Raw genomic sequence first — 23,722 nt, forward strand, 5'->3', positions numbered from 1 at the left:
CTATCCTTTCACATGTTCACTTATTTCGTGAATGTGTTTTTGAATACAGACAGCATTCCTTTTCATGATGTAGAATTTCAAGATGGAGAAACCTACAGTCATGATGCAGGAGGGAGACTCTTGGCTGAGTCCCAGGCCACATTCCTAGACCACACTCTCCAAGGTGTTCTCTGTTATGCAACACTGGGGAAGAACACCCAGCAAGAAGTGTTGGCTGGTGATGTGTCTGAAGGCACAGACGATAGACTTATCATATCGAATCAGAAAGCCAACAGGGATTTCAGACATTCTGCTGAATGATAGAAGCTAGTTCATTTGCATTTCCTTAAACGTAAAAATTCTGTTAGGAAGTTTCTAAAAGCCAGATGCATAAATACACACTATAGCAGGGAATTGGTGGTATTGGCTTGGGGGATGGTTTATCAGCAGCTTGCAAAAACCAGACCTAAATATTGTAAATGTCTACAGGTTCAGTGTGAGCCAGTGGTATAATCAGAGACTGGCTGTTTATATAACTACTGAAACTTTGGGCTTGGCTAGCAGAGGCATAATACACACATGAAGATGCTCTCTTCTACTTACTTGTGAATTCAGGAGGTGACTACTTGACTCTCTAATCTTGGTGTGGATTTGTCTGTGGTATTCCTAGATCATGCAATATGCCAATGTAAGTTTCTGACATCAACTCAGAAATATTTACCTTCTCATGCAAAGAAACAAACTTCTATATAATTCTTCTGTGGGAACAAAAAACACCCCACATGATTAGTATATGGAAGTAGTTCCTACTTTCCTTGTAACACCAAACCCATGCCCATTTCCTAGCCTTTTCTCTCTTGAGTAGGCCAGTCAGAGTAAAACTGGGAGAGATTACATTTTTTTCTGTTCTTTGAGACAAACTCAAGACAAATACATGCCCAATATCCCCAAATTGGTAACTACTGCTGCTGTGAATTCATGAGTGCAGTACCATGTTATGTTAGATGACAGAGGTCCACAGTACTCCTACCTATTCCCAGCTCTTTATGACCCCACTTGCAATTGGAGATACAAATAGAATAGAACATGTGGAACTCTTGTTCTTGAACTCAGTGGTCGTCAGAAATTCCTTTGAAAAAATTTAAAATATAGATACGAGGGCCTAGACTCCTAGCTTTGGACTGAGAATGTGTTGTGTTTAGAAACCTACACAGATGGCTCTGCAGTAAGACAACTTTGAGAACTGCTGGTATAAACTGAATATCCTGTAATTTCAAGACTCACAGCACTTACTTCATTGTCCAAATACTTGGATTAGAACATGGCTAGAAGGGATTTGTACCCTTGCAAATAATCAGATGCCCAGAGACCCTGACATGGGAGGCCTATTGAAGATTCCTCTGACCTGAAAGGCATTTTCTATCTGAGGTCTTCCATACGAAAGCTGAAGACACCATCAATATTTCTGAACCTGAAGATGGAGTTTGATTCTAGGAAGGTAATGGGAGGGACTGAGTGTAAAGTGTTTAGAACAGTATTTGCCACTCCCATACTTTTTTATTAGGACCTTCTAACTCCAAAAGAACACCTTAGATAATTTATTTTCAAGAGTAAAATGCTTCATTAGCATGCCTCAGTCCAATTTACTTTTTCTTTCTCTTTTTATTCACCTAAATCATACCTGTTCCTCAAGACCCAGCTGGAATTTTGTTTCAGCTAGAAAGACTCCTGACCATAATGAGCATGCCCAGTTTGAGCTGTTTTCTGTATCTCCCAGTACAGCGGTTAATTTCCTAATCATTAAATCATGATTGAGCAGCATCTGTGTCAGAATCTGTGGCTAGGCACTTTGGGCATAATATCTAGGGAAGATGACCTGGAATGTCTCAAGATAGTCTATTGACTTCTTTGAAACATTTCCACATAGAAATTTCAAGCTTGAAACATGTGTTCCTGGAGCTAATGATTAAATTTGATTCCAAACATACTTTGTACTTGCTCTTTGATCTTGGAAAAGTAACATAAGTTCTCTGGGCCTACAACTGTGTTGAAGGAAATCCTTTTCCCCATTCTACATTTCCTCAAAATGGCTGGCTTCTCAAAGAAGAGGACACTGTCTGAGGAACACTGTACGCACACCCATCACCATTACTCCATAATCAGATTCATCTAATTGATACGACCCATTAACAGGAAGTCCCAGAGTGCATGGTGCCAGTTACATTGTGCTGGAACCACGATCCAGGCACTTTATACAGGGACCCTCCCTAATCAAAATACAAAAGAAGGTTTCATTTGCTTTTTCTGGGCTACAAGTAGCTGGTTTCCTCTCTAGCATCTGGATAACAGGACCAAGTTAAGAGGCACTGCCAGCAGACTGCAAGTTAGAGCACCCCGTGTCATTATTTCCAGCCCCTGGAATGTTTCACTTCAGTAAGGTGAGGAAAGCAACGCTTGGGTTTCCGTGATTAGTTTAACATCACAGGACAGCTTTGACCATCCATTTAGTGGGAAGTCTGCTTACCAGATGACTATACATGCAGAGATGAGAAGGATTTTGGAGAGGAGAAGTGCTTTTTTAAAGAGTGGTTTTTCATTCAGTCTTTAACTTTGGTGTAAATGCTCCTCAGGGGAACATTTTTAGAAGTGTTTGATGTTTATATCTGATTTTTGGAGGTAAGTTGGAGGCCAGCTGTGTGTCGCAGGCAGAGTAACGGCTATCCATTTGGATCCTTTATTCGACAAAATCTCGTGTTTATGTTCAATTCTGTATTTTTCAGTTGCTCTCATACCTGTCTCCCCATTTCGTCTGCTAGACTTTACAGAGTCTGTAACATATACAACTGCAGATGACCACATTTGTGATCATTTAACGACATGTCTTACTTTTAAAGCCTGTCTTTGTCAGCCTCTTCTTGCTTTTTGTTTGTGTTTGGATCCCATCTTCTGGAAGGTTTCTTCCCTTTCCACTATTGCAACATCTCAGACACTTTTGTAAGTGCTTCTCATGCTCTTTCTCTGTTGCACCATGGTCTGCTCTTAACCTTGCATTATGCCCCATAGCCACTGGGGAGTTTGTAGGTCACAAAACCCTTTCCCATATGCCAGTGGTTCTTCGAGTGATGCTATGAGTCAGAGTAATGATTCTTAAGGGTCCTTAAATTTGCCTCCTCATGAATTTAACAAGTTTGCTGGTACAAATGGTCAAATATACATTTCATGGGGTTAGCTTTATATAATGGGAGAGAGGAAGGCTCAAATGCAGGGAACGACATTCTATTCAAGAGTCCTACCTTGTACTATAGTTGGAAACTGAGCTATTTCTATTATCTACCCAGCTTTGAAAATTATATATATAGCAAACTTCTGAGAAAATAGTCTTTTACTTTGTCCTCAGTTTGCAAAGGGATTACTGCACCATTCTAACATATATGAATTTGTACTGTGTACTTGCATTGGTACATTGTTCTTAGCAGTGGAGTTGTATATCTGCAGGAATGCTCACTTATAATTTTGATAGGTTTTCCCTAATTGCTCTCCCAAGGGCTGCAATTGTTTGTACTTCCACCAACAGCATATGAAAATATCTGTCTCTCCATAGACTCACAAACACTGTGTGAGGTGAGATGAGAAATGGGAGGAAACTTCTAAGGAAACAGTCATTTACTTTGTTCCCCGTTTGCAGTGGGATTACTGCACAGTTCCAATGGAAACGCTACCTCACTATGGACATGGGCTCATGCCAGCTCTAGTGACACAAATGGAATGGACCCGCGTTGCCACTTGCAGAATTTCCTGTAATGGAAAGTTGAGCATGCATTCATTATTCACCTAACTAGCAAGGCTGGCTCTAAAGAGCTTGAGTGTTTACTGGAACAGAAAAGGAAATTGCCCCACCACAATGTGCTGGACTCGCCTGGAAGTACTCTCTTTAGTTATTATTTCCAGGACTGAGTTTAAGATGTACACCTGAAGGCACAGAGAAGTCCTGCATTAGAACTTTTATACCCAAGGGATGTTCTTTTCAGCAATGATTCGACACTTCCCCCAAGACTTGTAATTAAATAATTAGTCCTTTATAAGGTAAACTAAAATGCCAGGGTACAATGTAAACAGCGAATTATGATGCAGCATTGCTAGACTTCCTCCCTGATGTTGCCAGGCAGTTCCTGGCATTATGCAAATAGAGAATACTAAGAAAAGCCCAATTTATGACCTGGATTACACATCCACATTGTGAATAGCATGTATCTCAGGTTATCCTCCTGTAATTGTTTATTATTCTCATTGGATTCAGTTCCACTGAATAGAAAAGTATGGCAAGTATAGTTTGTCAAAGTGGCAGTTTAATACAAATAGACTTTTATTTTATTTTTAAAGTATTTTATTTATTTATTTATGAGACGGGGGAGAAAGGGATGGAGGATGGGCATTCTAGGACCTCTTGCTGCTGCAAATGAGCTCCAGACACATGCACCACTTTGTGCAACTGGTTTTACATCAGTACTGGGGAAATCAAGCCTGGGCAGCAAGCTTTGCAAGCAACGGCCTTTATCCTCTGAGCTATCTCCCCAGCCTACACTTTTATTTTATGAGACAAGTTCTCACTGTTTAACCCTGGATGGTCTGAAGCTTGCTATGTAGATCAGGCTGTCCTTGGATTTGTGAACAATCCTCTTGCCTCTGACTTCTGGATTTTATGGCAGGTATGAGCCATCATGCCTGTCCAAAGGGAGTTTTTCAATGGAATTTTTGACAGGGATACTTCAAAAGGGGAAACCACTTTTCTTCCCTGTATGAAAAAGTCATACTTGAAAGCTCAGTAATGAATATACCTGGTCCTCACAAGAGATCCTTTCTGGATATAAAGATAGACTGCCAGAGCTAGCTGGCACCCCACTGATGAGCACACACTTCCCTTTACTTACTCATGCTTGTCAAGGCTTTCCCAACAGGCATTTCCAGTTTTGTTCTCAGACTCCTTGCAGATGCTTCTCTGAAAGTCTGCTCCCCACCCCCAAAGTTGGTGATGGTCGCAATGAAGGATTTCTCTCCTTTGTGCATTCACCATCTGTATTTTTTGCATCAGCTCAGCATGGCTGTAAGGTCCTCTTACCTTTGTTGATCATGCCAAGTGCCCCTAAAGTGCCAGTTGAATGATAGACCTATCCCAGGTCCTTTACTCCTTGGCCTGTTTTGACTCCATTGCTCTTGGCAGTCTCTGAGAGTGCCCCTTGCTCCCTTGAGGGAATAAGAACAGACCATGTCTCCTATGATCTTTGTGGTCTGAGCTACTCCTTGAGAATTCATTTCAGATTATACTGCTTTTCTTCACATCTCAGCCCTATACTATATCCTCAAAGAACAGGACAAAAGTCTCAAAGAGTATGACATAGAATACTAGACCTCTAGTCATGAAAGTGATTATGTTTGGGTGTTACAAAGAAAGATTTTATGTCATGGTTATGTTTTTAAAAGGCACTATGCACTTGGGTCTTGATTAAAATCATTCTTACTACACATGAGTTATCAGAGGGTTATTTGGTAGCAGGGGTTACTGGTCTAAATTGCATGTGATTCTGTTTCAATGCCCAAAGGGATCCTGGGGGAAAATATGTTCTGACATCTCCAACAAATTACCTTCATACATCATTTTGACTCTCTGCCCTGTTAACTATACATATATGGTTGGTTAGTATCTTGAGGGAACAATTCCATGTTAAGGACAGGGTAGTAACAAAGAAACATACAGGCTATATTAAACTTCTGTGGAATTTGTCTTTAAACAAGTTGCATATCAGAAATTATCATGTGGAGCTTTGCTGAAATATATAAGAACCTGGCACACCGTGTCTGCAAGACATCTTCTCCCAAAACACCTCCTTCATAGTTGATGGTATATCTACATATGACCCCATATGGAAAGAGGCATCAAGGCTTTGATTCAAATTTCATCTTCATTAAGCTGAGAACATGGTCTTAGACAGTTTGCTGCACCCCTCTGTACCTTAGAAGCCTCAGCTGTCAGTGTCAGTCAGATTATCCACCTCATAATTAATGAGTGAGTATTGGCCACTTGGGGGGGGGGGCATTTTTAATACAGAAAGAAGCTTGGTATTACTTGCCATTTATACAACTGACCAGAACATTTTCCTTTCACAGCACTGCTGCCATCAATACTGCTTTTAGTTATAGATGCTATTTAGAAATCCAGTCTTCATCCTATTACCTGGATCACATGTATCAACATTTGAGTTTGCATGTCATCTATACAAATCAGTGTTTAGTGAAGAGAGGCAGGCCCTTATACTCATGCAACTAGAAATTTAAATGTTCCCATACAGGTGCATTCTAGTGGCCTAGATGGATATTTTTCTGACCATTCATGCAAATCGTTTTTCATCTGAGATATACATAAACTCCCTTACTGTAATATTCAGATAAACAGCAACACTTGGAAGCACTGAGAACTGGAGTAGGGCAGTGGGCAGGAAAACATATTTCATTTTCCTCCTGTATTAAGCTACAAATAATGAGTGCTTTCCTATGCGTCACAGTAAGTAATTAAAATAAATTATAGAGTTAGATGCAAGCATAACCCGAAGGACAACTGAAAGTGTGGAAGCACCAGTTTTCCCCATGTGCACTGGCTAATCCTTGTTAATGCTCAGAACATTGAGTTTCTACAGAAATGTTGCATGTCCACACATGTTTAGGCACCTACCCACACACTCTTGTGTGGTATGACTGTGCATCCCAAGAGAAAAGCTGTGGTGTGTGCTGCTGAGTTTCAATGGAATGGAACAAACTGATTCCTGAAAATGGTCTCATAAAGGTGAGCAACAGGAAGCTCATTACCTTCTCTTGCTAATTTTATCCTTCCCCCAGGATGTCATGATAGGAGTTTGAAAAGTAATGCTATTTTATTTTATCTCCAAAGGCAACTTATCTTCCCAATTTCTTCCTCCTCTTATTTTTACCTCTCTTGTTTTTATAATGTTAATGTTCTATGTACTTTAGAAGATAGGGTCTAATAAAAAAGTTCCCTTCTTTAGGTAGAATTTAGCCATCTCATTTTAGTCCTTCCGAACTAATGCTACTCAAACCTACTAGTTTGGCCCAAAAATTATGTACAAATATTCTTTCAATAATGAAAATTGCTCTGATAACTAATAAACTACAAGAATACATTGGCTATGGAAATTTTCAGGAGCATCATGTGTGTTAAGAATAGGAAGGGCGTGCATACCACAGCTCTGGGTCCATTAGCAATGCAGTTATGTGGCAGAGCGTCTGGTGAGGTGTTGCCCCTCAGCAGTCAGAACCTGCACAGCATCTCAGAGACAGAACTTGATGTGTCCAGCAGTGTTCTATAAACAGAAAGTTGATTAAAATAACTAATTCTAATGACAGAGACAGAAATAAAACAGGCTCTCTTAGCTTTCTTTTACTCTCTCTTGTTTTAAAATTTTGATGATTCTGGACTGTTTTCAATCAACATATAATGGCAAACAACACAACTTAAAGGGAGATTCCCGTTATCCTCAGACCTGAGAGTTACCACATGTTCTCCCCGTAGGGACAGAGACTGCAACTATATTGTTCCTGCATTATTTTTTGATACATAGCATATTTATTTTCATAGGTAAGAAAACAGCACCTTGCTTTGTTCTTACAACATGCCATGAAAGTAGGTGCACCTTGTGTGTAGTTTGGAAGAGGCTGTGGTGATGTCTATAACTTTCAACCTGCTGTTGAAGATAAAACCCAACAATACTTGAAATACCACCTGGGAAATAAGGCTCAATGTCACTTTTGTAAATGGTATGCCACACTGTCATGGTTTCTTGTGTTAGTCATCACGGACTTTTGTACACATAAATTTGGTGACTTATTGGTGTTTGGAATCTATCCTTGCAGTCTTTTATAAGAAGCCTCGATGTTAGAGCATTTTTCACTTCTGTTTACAAAACTGTGTCAGCAAATCCCTCATACTTTTGTTCAACTTTAAAACTATAGACATTTCTTTATTTTAAACTTTTCAAATACCATGTAGGGTACTATAATCTTGAAGCAAATGATATCAATTATTTGATAACAACTGAAAAATTGGATTACCTGCTGAGCATTTGCTATAGAGACAGATGTGGACTGGAAGAGGGTTTCTTGTCTTTGATACATACACTTCTATATCTTAAGGTTTTGTCACAAGTGCCACTCAATTTTGTGAGATATTTTATCTTATTTTGAATTCCCTGACACTTGACTGGACATTATAGAAATCTGTTGGTTTCAGAAAAAGTCTAGAAATCCAAAATCTGCTCTTGATGGGTGAGTTCTCCCTGCCTCTAACTATTGCACCACTTCAGAACTCACAAGGGCCTGGCCCATCTGGATGAAAATAATTTAACATCTGGCTGAAGCATCTGGAAATCTACTACCTGTTATACCTGTTATAGCTAGTCATATCAGTTCAATATGATTCTGATGAGTGGATGATAAAAGGTAGTGTTGAGTGATTAGGGAAGCTAAACATGTTTATATGTCATACGAGGAGCTCACATTTCTGAGCAGTACTCTGTAAAGCCTTATTTAACCAATCTCACTTACAGATATTCTGCACTTTATGGAAAAAACATGGGGAAAAGCTATTGGTCAAAAAGAAAACCCAGGTTTTGCATGATACTATTACAAAAGCAAAGATACTTTCCCACATAGTGAGTGTTGGATCAACTATAACAGGTAACTTATTACATGCTGAGAGAGTACCATATGCTTAAGTTGACTTTGCCCCTTTCATTCTGTATCTTGGCTGCTTTTCTTTTTAGTATTTGGTGTACAGCTTCCTGACTTGGATGAGTATATGAGTCATCTGAAAGTATGTGAAACATTTTGAAGTGTAGGGTCTGATTGATTGTGTGTGAGGAATAGAATGAGGGTGGGAAAGCTGAACTGCTGGCTTATAAGCTCCTCCTAGCTGATGTCAATGTTGCTGGCCCACTGAATACACTTTGAGGAAGATGTAGGGGCTCATTTAATTTCAGCTTATTGAGTATCATTTCACACTTATATTTCCTGAAAACTATAATGTTAGGCTCTATTAATCTCGAATTTTACTGGAGCATTTTCATTAACTATTTTGAATTGTATTATCATACTTAACTTATAAATGTACACTCAGAATATTGCCTGATGCTTGAGACTTAAGGCTACATAAAATTAATTTTATTCTTGAAATTTTTCTACAAATTCAAAAGTATATACTGAAAAATTATTTAGTTATATGTAATTTATTTGTGTCTGAGATTTGAAATCTCCCTGTTGACCATTTCCAAAGTCATGATCCCTTATGGAAAATACCCTTATGATTAAATATGACTTTCATTTGATAATTTTCCTGGTTGTTTGTTACACAGTAAGTTGCTAAAACTTCATGGAACTAATTGGAATTATCTTTTTAATTAATGTCACTATTTGCCATGTATGTGAATTTGGTAAATAATGCACTGATAAATCTTACTTTACTTTAGTACATTGTAACAAATCCCAACTAAAATTGTAAAGAAAACAAAGACTCCTAATTTTAAAAGGTTCTACTTCTTGACTGTCAAATGCCATTTGGTTCTTATACCTAAAAATAGTCACTGTAAAGATATTTAGAAAAGGATTTTTTGACAAGTTGCTCATTGTATATGCAAGTGAGTTGGGAATGCTTTGTGCTGAAACTAGTCTGATGTGGAATCATGTGCTGTTCTGGGACAAGAAGGCCGAGGAGGATAAAGCATTATTTGGGCTGGCAGCTCTGGTGACTGTGTATTTAGGGAGCCTCTACCGGTTTTGACCCTGGGTTTCCAGGGTCAGGGATGATGGCAGCACAGAGGACCCCTTGTATGGTGGCAGCTGTGCTCAAGGTTGGTAAGGCAGGTAGAGGGTTCTGCCTAAATCTGGTCCTTGTAACAAGATTTTTAAAAATTCTTTACTCCAAAATTCCAAACATTGTTTTAGTATACTTTAAGATTTACTGCTGTTACTTTAATTAGACCTCCCCAAATACTATTCTAATAACCTCAGCCCAAAGAAAATGAGTCATTCAGTATCCAGGGAACTTAGTTGGTGTAATGTGCTGTACAAATTGCTCTAGGTGGTAATTCAGGAGAGAATGCCCAGTCTCTAGCTTTATGAAGCAGGTGGTCTAGTTTTACTCCAGAATAAAGGCAGGCTTTCTTCCAATATAAAAATCCTTGGTCCCTTTGAAAAAAAATATATCAGGATTAGGGGAATAGAGGGATGTAATTGAGGATCACCACTCTCCATCAAAGATGCATATAAATTTGTCCACTAAATTAATTATTTGGAGAATTATACATTCTTTCCTCAAGGTAGTTACATGTATGGATAGGAACCAAGACTCATCAAAATCTATAGCCCTCTTAGGAAATATTAAGTAATGTTTGTGTCATTCAACATAATGGGCAAACCAGTGGATCTGAGTGCTCTGGTAAGAAGGACTATTTGATAGCAAGCTATGTTAGCAATAATCTTCAGACAGAACCAATAAAATATATAGACATTCTATTCTATAAGGAGTAATTAGAGTATTAGGTAAGTTGTCTCACATGATTATGGAGGGTGAGAAGTCCCATGGGAGGCTGTCTCTGCAAGCTGGAGATGCTGGAATGCTGGCAGCGTAGTTTGGCCCAAGTCTATAAACACCTGAGAATCTGAGGAGCCACTGGTACAAGTCCAAAGAGCTTGGAGTTCTGATAGCTACTGATAGGAAAAGAAGAGTGTAAGTCAGCTCTAGGAGAGACCAAATTGTTCTTCCTCTCTTCTTCTGTCTGGGTTCCAACTGATGGTAGGGATGGCTCTCACCTACACCAAGGGCAAACTTCTCCACTTCCTCCACCCATTTGCCTACCAATCTCCTCTAAAAACAGCCATAATTCAAAACAATACATTACCAAGTTTCCTAGACTTTTCTTATTCCAGCAAAGTTAACTCCTAAAACTAACCATCATAGACATATACTTGGACATCCTGAAACATAAATGGTATAAAATTTACACTTAAAACTTCTTCAAAGCTTGGAAATATCTACATTATCTGATAATATTTTTATGAAATATTTACTAGTGTCAATAATAAATAATAATAATAAATAATAATAATAAAAATAAATAATAATATTAAAATATTTACTGGTGTCAATCAAATGGTTACCCAAATAAAAAGGTACCTGTAATGATCATTGTATTTTTCCATTTTGTTTATGTTTCAACTTTCAGTCATTTTCTTTAATGCGTGTGTTAATGCTTTAATGCTTGAGTGTTTTATTGTTTTGCTAATCTTGGATTAACAATATGTGTATAATCTGAAAATACTATGGAAATGATGCACAGGGATGAAACAAACTGGTACTTTAGTTTAAGGCCTAGTTTCCTTTGGAATCCAGGTACTGACCTTGTTCTATCAGGGGAACCACAGCAAGTAAGTGAGTTGATTAAAACTCTGCTCCTCTTTCTTCTTGCACAGAATGGGGATAATTATAGTTACCTGCACCTCTAGGGTCCTATGAGTCTTAATTACTTAATATTTGCAAAGCATTTGGAAAATTTGAATTAAAAGTGCTGAGCTGTAGACCCAAAATTCAGCACAGTTATAATTGGAATGAAAGTTTGGAATCTCACCTCACCTCCATTCTTCTATGTCCTGATCTTTCTGCCAACACAGAGGTTACTAATACTTGTTACTTGGCTGTAACTATTTCTGCATGTGTGTGCTTTCCTTTGTCATCATGCTTCAGTGATGATAGATAGATAGATAGATAGATAGATAGATAGATAGATAGATAGATAGATAGGCAGGCAGGCAGGCAGACAGACAAGACAAACTTGTCATTCCACACTTACGTCACTACTTAGTATTTTAAAATTATTTATTATTTTTATTTATTTGAGAGAGAGAGAGAGATTGAGAATGGGCCTGTAGCCACTACAAATGAACTCCAGATGCATGTACCACCTTGTACATCTGGCTTATGTGGGTACTGGAGAATCAAACCTGAGTTCTTAGGCTTTACAGACAAATGCCTTAACCACTAAGCAATCTCTCTATCCCTAGTATTAATGTTTTTTAAGTGCAGTACTCATTAAGAATAAAATCAGTAAATTCATTCATGTCTTCTAGCATGGCACTCAGAATTGCCTGCATGTGGTGATAAACTGGTTTTAAAGCATCTGGCTGACCAGAAACTCTTATTGGCTAGAAGCACTCATAAGAAAACATCCAACCTCTTTATCATCACTCTCAGAACTTCCTGAAGTTGGGCAGTTGTTCAGGCTTATTTCTGACTATTTCTAGCCTAGCACTCTTCTCTCCAGATATTTATTCCAATCCTTTCCACCTCCTCACAATTAATTAATCTACCATAATCTGCTGTTGTCTTTTCTAGATATATCCAATTCTCTTAAATCTTATTTACTAAGATTTTCTTCACTTCCTTACCTGGGTAGAAGCAACTTATTTCTCTTTCTGGAATTTAAGGGTCATTTGACCTCAAGTTTTTGTTACACATTTATCCTATCTCCCTCCTAGACTATATAAATAGAAAACAGACTCCTTGTCTGATAACTGAGCAAATGAAAACAAGGCTAATATGTGTATGTGGTGAAATTGGTTGCAAACTAAATATTTTTTATGTTATTTTGCAAAATTTCATTAAGGCAATCTTAGATTTGCATGTTGTATGTTAGGAATTAAATGCTAGTTGATTATTTTGTGAACAATATCATTGTCCCTGGCACTTACAGGACTGTTTAAAATGGTCCGTCATAGCACTAAACTACGTTGTATTTGATTACATGCTTATACATAAAACCCAAAGGGACCAGAACACATAAAGCTGTACTCCACCAGCCCACCCTACCTCCCAAATTTCTGAGCTGTTAATTGGTTGCCCTTCTTAGTTTTGGCCATAGAAACTTGTTTTAACATGCCTAAATTTCTGAAGAGTTTTCTCTTGGAAGGCCATATTCTCTAACATGCCATCTAACATGCCATAGTGGGACCTGGAAAAGTTAAAGGACCTCTGAGGCCACAATTGTGTTAATAACCTTTGCATTGTTGTGATAAAACACTTAAGAAGCCAACTTAAAGGAATAAAGATATTATTATGGCTCATAGTTGCTGACTTTTTAGTCAATATTGGGCTGACTCCACTGCTTCTAGGGCTATTGTGAGAAATTACAGCATGTGGGCCCCATTTCTATCATTTCTATCACCTCCAAATAATTCATTTAGTTATATTAGTCTATCAACAAGTACATCTATTGATGAGATCTGAGCCCCCATGATCCTATCACCTCTCCTCTGAACATAGCTTCAATGGGCAACAAGCTTTCAACACAAAGGGGGAACAGTTAAACCATAACAAAGATTAAAATTAGTTCTACAAAGTGAAAGCTTAATGGTGCTGCCTTTAGAAAGCTGACCTCCATGATACATACAACTGCAGGTTGTTTCCATATTTTATAAGATCCTTCTTTGTCATAAGCCCTTTTCTCTTCCCTGCAATTAATACTCTACAATTCCAGCATGGTAGTAAAGGCTTGGATGAGGAGACAATGATTTGTTAGCTCTGGGGCATTTGACAGGTTACTCTTTTTTTTTTTTAAGTTTAATTTATTAGTTTTCTTTTCAGCAAATACAGGCAGTTGGGTGCCATTGTTTAGGCTCATCTATGATCTACCCCCTCCCATTGGACCTTCCTTGTTGATGTAAATGGGTCGTGCATTGTAGAGTTAGCCCACAGTTATTGGTATGATAAATGTCTCTGCAAATCATGACCCAACATGTGACTCTGACATTCTTTTTTTTTTTTTTAATTTAATTTATTAGTTTTCTTTTCAGTAAATACAGGCAGTTTGGTACCATTATTTAGGCTCATCTGTGATCTACCCCCTCCCATTAGACCCTCCTTGTTATTGAAAATGGGTCGTGCATTGTGGAGTTAGCCCCCAGTTATTAGTATGATAAATGTCTCTGAAAATCATGACCCAACATGTAACTCTGACATTCTTTCCACCCCCTCTTCCGCAAGATTTCCCTGAGCCATGTTGGGTTCATTTTTGGTCTGCTTCAGTGCTGAGGTGTTGGGGGCCTCTGAGGCTCTGGCTCTCTGATTTGGTAGGAGTTGATTTTTCTCTGCATTGATCTCCTTCCCCTTTGTGCTGGTATCCAGTTCACAGGAAAACAACACCCTTGCTTATTTCACCAGTTGTCCTTAGTTTCAGTTGGGCCCCTTCTGAGGTATGTTGGGGCAGCTCTCTTCTTAGGACCTGCATCTATCTGGAAAAGAGAAGCAGATTCTCCAACGGAGAGTAAGTTAGCACCCGGAAAATTGAGATAACACTTACTTTTTTGATAGACAGTTTGGTAGGTGTAGGCCCTCTTGTACCCCGTGATTGATGGTAGCTTGATATTGTAGAGTGGGCTTGTGTTTGGGTATGGTTCTGACTTGTTTCCCAGCTCCAGCTAAGGGTCTAGTACCACTGAGTGGATCAGTTAGCCAAATCAAGAGCAATTGATTCCTCACCATGGCTGTGTACCACTATTGCACTTGTGTGGGTATCACATCCGGTTAATTGTTGCTACTTAGGTTAAACAATGTGTTGCTTGGACAGATCTTGGTCACTTCCCCCAGTTGCCTATGTAGCGCCTTCTGGCACTAGACACGCTGACTGTCTGGGGACTGACTCTCTCCTGGCTTCCAGCCATGTCATTCCATTTTACGTGTCAGCTGCGTATGGAGTCTTCAGCAATAGGGTCTTACCACTGGCCTTTGGTGGGTCATCAATTACTCTGACAGAAGTCTGTCATTGTTTTGGGAAACCTTGTAGGTTTCTCTGATCAAAAGCTCATTGTGGATTGTAGGCCCAAGCTGGAAGTGGGGGTTACAGGTCAGTGTCCACTAAGAAATTGAGGAAAAAGATAACTAATATACAAGAGTTAGAGAGGAGAGAGATAGAGGGGAGAGGGGGAGAGGGAGGGAAGGAAGATGTAGGAGATTTAGGTCAGTCTTGATCCTACCCTCTCCAGTGTCTTGTGGTTCAGGTGTTTCCTGTAAGGGACTAGTGAAGGTTCAGTCATTTGGTCTGTCTTTTAGGAAGTAGAATTTTATGGTACCATTGCCGTTTGGGTCCGGATTACTGTTTTCCACCCTTTGATTCCCTCCCCGCCCTCCCATCCATCTTATTGTCTAGTCCATGAGGTACTTGCTGGGTATGTAAGGCATCTTGGGCAAATTCAGGTTAGGTGTTGCAGATGAGTGAGACTATGTGTCGATTTTTTTTCTGTGATTGGGTAAGTTCGCTGAGAATGATCTGTTCCAGGTTCAACCATTTTTCCTCAAATTTCTTTATGTCGTTTTTCCTTACTGCTGTATAGAATTCCATTGTGTAGATATACCACATCTTTGTTATCCATTCTTCTAATGATGGACATCTGGGTTGATTCCAGCTTTTAGCTATTACGAATTGAGCTGCTACAAACATGGTTGAGCAAATCTCTCTGGCTTTTGGTTTGAAGGTTTTAGGGTACATGCCCAGTAATGGTATAACTGGGTCTGTTGGTATTGCATGCTCTCACAGATATTCTTCTTTTTGAATCATTAGGACTTGGGAGGGTTGCTGCAAATTAAACTTCCATGATGATTGTGTTAATGGACAGAATATTAATTTATAGATATGGTTGGGTTGATTGTTGCGAGCCATGAAATTAAACTATTAACAATAAATTTACTAAATATAAGTAGACATAAATGAATGAACTACTTAGCAAAACTGTATAGCCTCTTTACCTTTTGGATGATAAAGATGTATCTCAAGATAAAATATCTGAAAATTTTCATGGAAGTTGTGTTAGTCTTTGTTGCCATGGTCAATATCTGAGAGAGAAGCATGAAAGGATTCCTCCATTCATATTTACTAGATCTTTCTGCCCAAGGTTGACTGGCCCCATGGAAGAGTGACATGATTGAGAAAAGCTGTTTACCTCAAAAGAGGCAAGAAGCAAAGAGAGAGGACCAGGGACGTGATACCCTCTGAAGATATGCCCCATTTGACTACTTCATCTAGATAGAAACCTCTTCCTAAAACTTTCACCACCTGCCAGAATAGCACTACTTACTTGACACATATGAATAAATGGGGACTATTTCACATTCAAAACACATATCTGTTGTTAATATTTGAAGATTTTTTAATAAGTATAAAAATGACTAATTCAAGAGCTTAGGAGAATAATAAAAAAGAAGCTAAAAGAGAAAATGCGAAAATTTTCTACAATTATTATTACTACCAATGCTACTCCTCTTAGTCTCCCATCAATGGTCCATTAGAAAGAGTTTGTTAAGGTGTTACTTACTGTTTAATTACTCAAGTAAGGTTTTACCCCATTAAAACAACTCATGAATTCATGTGAGGATGCTAAATGCCATCTATTAACTTCCTTAAAGCTTATAGTTTGGTGTGATTACAGCATATAAATTACCTAAGAATTTTAGTGCATTCACATATGTTGCACAAATGTTGAGGCTTCTTATGAAAAATTATGTCAGAACCCTTTTCTGTGCTAGTACTATGTGAGACATAAAATGATCCCTTTCCTTAGAGAACTCACTTTCAACTGAGTACTGCCAACTAGCAAATACTGATAACGATAAATAAAGAGGGAATTAAGCACCAAATAGGAGAATAATGTGGAATGAAAGATTAGAAAGAAGGCAGTATGCGCTAAAGTAATTAGAAAAGATGGCTTGTGTGATGTAATGATTAAAGAGGGTCATGAAAGATAATCAAGATTTAGTCCAATAGAGGTGGAAATGATCAAGGTCTGCTTGAGAGGAACAAGTCACTTCCATGATGTATGAGTGCACTAAGAACTCTGGTCTGTGCAGGACAGAAGTCAAGAAGCATTGAAAAATATGAGAGAGTTAACAAAATAGGGTCAGGCCAGGTTTTTGATAGGTATCAAATATCAGCTGGAAGAGGCTAGATTTGATTGGGTAGGACCAAAGGTACTCGAAGTTTTTGTGTAAGAGAATAAAATGAATGTTTCTCCAGGAGCTGAATGGAGCAGAAAGGCTGGTCAGTAAGCAAGATGACAGTATAGTCACAAAATAAGATAATGGATGAGGCAAATAATGGTTGTGAGGTGGGCAAAAAGATATTGATTGATAGGAGAAATATTCTGAAGAAGACAAAATATTTTTACTGACTAGATTTGAAGGCTATGCAAGAAACATGTCCTCAAGCTTTATTCTGAAATTTCTAGCCAGTGCCAAGATTACCCAAAATGTTAAGAAATCATTGTTATAAACAAAGTACATCCAAATTTGGTTGCACATGTAATCCCACCACTCTGGAAGCTAAGGCAGAGGATTGAGTTTAAATTCAAGGCCAGTCTGGTCTACATAGCAAGATTATTCAACACATCTCAGCAACTAAACAAAGTAGGAAGTACCACTGTGCTGACAAAAATATTTAGTTGCTTTTCAAGGCCCTTTTCCCCCAAAATATTATAAGCAAGTAGGACAAGAGAAGCACAGAAGTACTACACAGAAGGCAGAGTTGAAGGTATGAGGTTAGTTTGTACTACCAACTTGCTGATTACTGAATCTATGGAGGAACTCAGTTTTGAGCAATACCTATGTGTGGACTTAGAACGAAAGCCAACTAATATTTACTCAGATGTCAACTGTTTCGTTGTAATACTTGCTTATGGAACTGATGAGAAAATAATATAATAAAGCATTAATTACTCTTATAATCAGATAAATATAAAGATAAATGAAACCTGTGACAGGCTGAGTAAACCTCTTCAAGTATAGAAAATGACTCATAGATATCATAGTGATAACAGATTTCCTACTCTGCAGCTAAGATGTCTCAATACTTCTAGTCATTGTTAAGTACTTAGTATTGGCACTTAGTAAACACTAAACTTACATTCCATTAATTCTGAAATTCACCTTTTCTCAGTTTTTTACTTTCTTAAATGTGTTTGTATTTCCCTGTTTATGCCATCATGTTATTCTTGGCTAGCCAGTCATGACATAGCTGTTGTTGCATTACCAATTTTCTGTTTAACATTTGCACAGAAGTTACAAAGGATAAATTATGAAAATAATTCTAAAACAACTCTTTCAATAAATAAACAGTAAGCCATAAGTTCACTTTCACATTTTTGTATTGCAACCCACAGTGATATTGAGCACTAAAAGTAATAATTATAATTACATGTGGTCCAGTTTTAAGTCATCTCTTATACTTCTTAACTAATTAACTTGCATCTGTTTCTTGGTTAGTTTTCCTCGAAGGATATTTTTGAATTCTTTAGAAACATCTCTCTTCAAACTTTTGTTAAAGACACAAATATAAAACAGATGTGACTTAGTTTTGATACATGATCAAACTTTTCACTAAATTTCATTTCAATCCATTTCTTTTAATTAATATAGTTTTTCAAAAGCTTAATCATTTTGTTCAATATGTATGCAAAAACCGTGTGGACATTTTGTGGGTAGGACAAGTGAAGCTAGGACAAAGCTCCAGGCAGGACTTCCAGTTCCCTTGGGAGCCTTGAGGGGGACACTGAACTTCATGCACAGGTTGCACTACACTAATCTCCCACCACTGCCTCAAATGTGAGTGCAGAATGGTGTTTCTCCTCTATTCTGCTTGGGCATATGTAGCTCTGTGGATGACCACCTCTTGCTGTGGCTGGTGTGTGAAGGCTATGCAGATATGAAGCCTTCAGGTGCTGAGGGCACTACCCCTTAGGAAAACTAGTATCAGGATAAGCTGACACCACTATGGGGTGTGAAGGACCCTGGCTATTTTCAATGGGAATTGGCTTTGCTCACCATTCAGGCTTCACATGATATCAAACACCACTTCTCATCTCCCTGCTCAACCACCCTTCCAGCCCAAAAAATGTGAGCATGTTTTCCATTCGTACAAGGTGAAGGTGAATTTATGAGGAAATTTGTATGTAGGGATGACATAAACCACTTGGTGATAGAATATGTCATCTCTTTCAAAAGTCAAGAATAGAAACATTTGATCCTCAGCACTAGAATTTTCAGCCATTTCTACACTAGGACCTATTGGTTGCAGGTAGGTTGTTTTTGTGTTTGGCAATACTTCATGGGCAGAAGTATAATTCCTTTCCTATCATTTTGCCCAGCATAATGATTGGCATGTGTGTATGTATGTTTATAAATCCATGTTCCAGAACTGAGAAAAAGTAATAAAATTAGAGTGTCACAGATAAGGGACACTACTCTTTGCTACTAAGAGGCACAATGCTTCAGGTAAGTAACTCATAAGTCCTCTACCACCTGATGGTAACCTTGGTTTGGTACATAGGTATGTTTTAATTTTGCTTGCTAATGCATTATACTTGACTTTGTAGAGCATGCTTATAGATGTAAAGCCAAATTTCAAGCACAGCCACCCTCTAGCAAACAGGAAGGGATTTGATTTTGTGGTGTGCTGTTAAGGGACTCCCAAAGAAACTTCAAAAGTGTAGAAAGAGCACTAGCTTCCTATTCCAAAATGTTTAAAATAGCACTCAGCTTTTAAAGGTGTGATAAACTCAGAGTTACACACACACACACACATACACACACACACACACACACACACACACAAACTACATTCCAATAAAAAGAGACAATAAAAAGAGAAGTTAATCTTTCTTAGCTAAATCAGTATATTAGCCAGATGAGTCAATGGATGAGGGCTTTTAGAGAGATGGTAGAGAGATAAATGTGCAGTCTGCATATGGGAGGCATTTGAAGTTGATTTAAGTGCCTTTTAATGCTGACTTTTCCAGCCCCAGGCATAGACATCATTAGAATGAACCTATAGACAGTGATTTCTAAGATCAGGCACGTTCAAGGTGGTATGGCCATGAACACTGGCTGAAATGATTTCTGTTTAGAAATAAGCAAAATGCTTCCAGGTGTGACCACCCAGATATAGAAGAACATGGTGTTGGGACCTCTGGGCCCTAATATGCCCTTTCTTTATGATGCAGGCATGTCCTGTGTGGCCTTAATATCCTTATCTCTAAACCACAGTGGCCCAATGAAATTATCTCTCTTCTTTGTTGCAGTAAATAGTGTCTGTGGGAGAAAAATGCCAAAGTAAAGGCTCCTCTTCACTCTCTGCCTGCTGCCCTTTGTGCTGTTCATAGCTGGAGATCCATCAGACCCTCAGACCTCTGCTGTTTCCACACTGCTAACTTGAAAGACAGATTACTATTATGCTTGCATTTGTTGCTTAGTAACATTTATGAATTTGTTTCCTGTGACAGTGTGAAGAGAGATCATTAAAAATTAAACTTAGGGAACCACTAACACTGGAGGAAATAAGAGACGTGGATCCACGATTTTTTCACTTGCTTAGAAACCATTTAATGTTAGGCTTATACGCTAATTCTTGGGGAAAACATTGAGTGTCTCTGGTTTACATTAAGCCACATATAGCACACTGCTGACATTGATTTGTGTCTCATGCAGCTGGAGTTGATCATTAAGACATAAAAATCCTTGACCCTGCAGAATGGTCTGGAATTACAATCAGATGGGCCACATGGTATCCCTGTGAAAGAAAGCCCTAACCAGTTTTGTGTCTGTCTGTGCTTCCTCCCGACAGTTCCACCAGGTGAGAAGAGTGATGACCATCCTTTTCCTTACTATGGTTATTTCATACTTCGGTTGCATGAAGGCTGCGCCCATGAAAGAAGCAAATGTCCGAGGACAAGGTAGCTTGGCTTACCCAGGTGTGCGGACCCATGGGACTCTGGAGAGCCTGAATGGGCCCAAGGCAGGTTCGCGGGATCTGGCGGCATTGGCTGACACTTTTGAACACGTGATCGAAGAGCTCTGGGATGAGGACCCGAAAGTTCGACCGCATGAAGAAAACAATAAGGACGCGGACATGTACACATCCAGGGTGATGCTCAGCAGCCAAGTGCCTTTGGAGCCCCCTCTGCTCTTCCTGCTCGAGGAATACAAAAATTACCTGGACGCTGCAAACATGTCCATGAGGGTCCGGCGCCACTCGGACCCGGCCCGCCGCGGGGAGCTGAGCGTGTGTGACAGCATCAGCGAGTGGGTCACAGCGGCGGATAAAAAGACTGCAGTGGACATGTCCGGAGGGACAGTCACGGTCCTGGAAAAGGTCCCTGTATCCAAAGGCCAACTGAAGCAATATTTCTACGAGACCAAGTGTAATCCCATGGGTTACACCAAAGAAGGCTGCAGAGGCATAGACAAAAAACACTGGAACTCGCAGTGCCGAACTACCCAGTCGTACGTACGGGCCCTCACTATGGATAGCAAAAAGAGGATTGGCTGGCGGTTCATAAGGATAGACACTTCCTGTGTATGTACATTGACCATTAAGAGGGGAAGATAGTGGATTTATGTTGTATAGAGTATATGGAGACAAAAATTATCTATTTGTATATATACATAACAGGGTAAATTATTCAGTTAAGAAAAGAATAATTTTATGAACTGCATGTATAAATGAAGTTTATACAGTACAGTGGTTCTACAATCTATTTATTGGACATATCCATGAGCAGAAAGGAAACAGTCATTTGCGCACAACTTTAAAAAAAAAAAAAGTCTGCATTACATTCCTCGATAATGTTGTGGTTTGTTGCCGTTGCCAAGAATTGAAAACAAAAAGTTTAAAAAAAATAATAAATTGCATGCTGCTTTAATTGTGAATTGATAATAAACTGTCCTCTTTCAAAAAAAAAAAACACAAAAAAAACACACAAAAATTTGAACCAAAACATTCCGTTTACATTTTAGACAATAAGTATCTTCGTTCTTGTTAGTACTCTGTTTTACGCTTTTAACTTCTGATAGTGTTGGAATTAAAACTATGTCAAGGTGCTGTTGTCATTGCTTTACTGGCTTAAGGGATGGGATGGGAGGGGTATATTTTTGTTTGTTTTGTGTTTATTTTGTTTGTTTGTTTGTTTTGTTTTTAGTTCCCACAGGGAGTAGGGATGGAGATTTCTTCAGATTCTCATCTGGTTGACATAAAGGCTGCATGTGTATGTTGTAAAGCTGGCAGGATCCGTCAGTGGCTAGAAAGCATATACAACTTAAGGCAACTGAATCCAAATACTCCACTTCCCATGATGCACCTCCCATATCTCCCAGCTTATCTTTGGAGTCCTTGTCAGGGGAGGCTTCTTTGATTACAAAGACCTACATTTGCTCAGAACACATCCTTTCCCTCCCTTTTCCCCTTTTAGTCCCTTCTGTGTTTTATCTTAAGGAAGAAAAATAAATTGTGCGCTCTGAAATAATTTTCCCACTATTGTGGACTAATGACCAAAATGTGTCACATTGTGGCACTCAGAGAATAGCAAGTTTGTTCCTCCAAAGAGAGAGAGAGAGAGAGAGAGAGAGAGAGAGAGAGAGAGAGAGAAATAATAAATACCCCCCAAACAGAATTTTTTTTTAAAAGGAGTAAACATTTGGGTAGGTCATGGTAAAGTTTACCAATATGTTTTAAATAAAAGTTAGAATTCTGTAAGCACCCCAGAACATTTAGAGCAGAGCAGGACACCACGTTGCCCATGCAATGAGATGAAACAGCCCTATGGAGGCTAGGTAGATCTGACATGCCATTTTCTGGCAGTGCAGGAGGAATTTTTGAGTGGCTATCCTGAGGTCTAGGTGGAGGTGGGGAATGGTACTTGAAACATTCCAACAGGAGGCCTCAGAAGCACCTTTCAGAGTCAGCTCCGGAATGACATGTCAAGTTGCCTGGACCTCATGCTTTAAGTGCCTACATTACCTAACAGTGCTCAAGAGGTTTTCAATTGGAGAACCACACTCAAGCCCATTTATTCTCTCCATCCCATTCCTGAATAACCATGCATAAAGTTGGATTAGCTGGGATCAGGTTCAGATGAATATGTGGCATTTGTGGTCATGTGACTGATGCAATGTCATAGATGTTGGCTTTAACACTTGCTTTGAAACTAACCTTGAAGAAGCCAGAGTTTATCTTTTGAGAACTTTGGTAGAAAGAAGAGAATAGGAAAACGTCCCAAGCTCAAGTGGCAAGGTCTGACAGCAGAAAACTCTTATCTAGAGACAAGCCTTGAGAAAGTGCCTTGCTCTATGAAAGAGGCAATAACATGATAAAACAAAAAACAAACAAAAAAAGAGATTAGCTCCTAGAGAAGGCCACAGGTAGCCTCCAGCCCATTGTGTCCAGTATGAACAAAATCCCTCCTGTGCCTCTTCCCTCTGGGTGGGGTTAGGAGGGGTCAGTTGGTGGCCTTACAGTGTTTGTGGCAAAAATGACCCAGAGAAAAATTAGTTCTAAGGCCCCATTACCCATTGAATCTACTTCCAAACATGCTAAAGTTAATTACTACTACCTGGTATATCAGAAAAAAAGCTGCAAGCTAATTGCTGCATCTTAGTTGGAGGAGGGATGAGCAAAAGTGGATGTCCACTGTGACTCAGGGAGTGAAGATGCCATCAGCAAACAATTTCTTTTTGTTCACTTTCCTTCAGAACTAGCATGACCAAATACCTGTCTTGAAAAGAAAGACTTTATGTACCATAGATTTGTTTTATGCTGTTTGACAATTTTCATCGTTCTGATTGTTTCTAACCTTGTAAGGAATGCTGGGA

The 23,722-nt window shown here is 38.9% G+C and overlaps 1 protein-coding gene across 3 annotated transcripts in view; it reads left to right on the plus strand.

The window, feature by feature from the left end:
- Bdnf (brain derived neurotrophic factor) overlaps nt 1-21,825 on the plus strand; it is a 47,327-nt gene extending 25,502 nt beyond the window's left edge. For all 3 annotated transcript variants that reach the window (XM_004660846.3, XM_045157080.1, XM_004660848.3), the window contains exon 2: nt 20,700-21,825. In XM_004660846.3, coding sequence (XP_004660903.1) covers nt 20,700-21,464 — 765 coding nt within the window. In that variant the 3' untranslated portion in view covers nt 21,465-21,825. The remainder of the gene's footprint in view (nt 1-20,699) is intronic.
- The last annotated feature ends 1,897 nt before the right edge of the window (nt 21,826-23,722 follow it).

The sequence above is a fragment of the Jaculus jaculus genome, chromosome 8 (genome assembly GCF_020740685.1).
Source record: "Jaculus jaculus isolate mJacJac1 chromosome 8, mJacJac1.mat.Y.cur, whole genome shotgun sequence".
Classification (NCBI taxonomy): Eukaryota; Metazoa; Chordata; class Mammalia; order Rodentia; family Dipodidae; genus Jaculus; species Jaculus jaculus.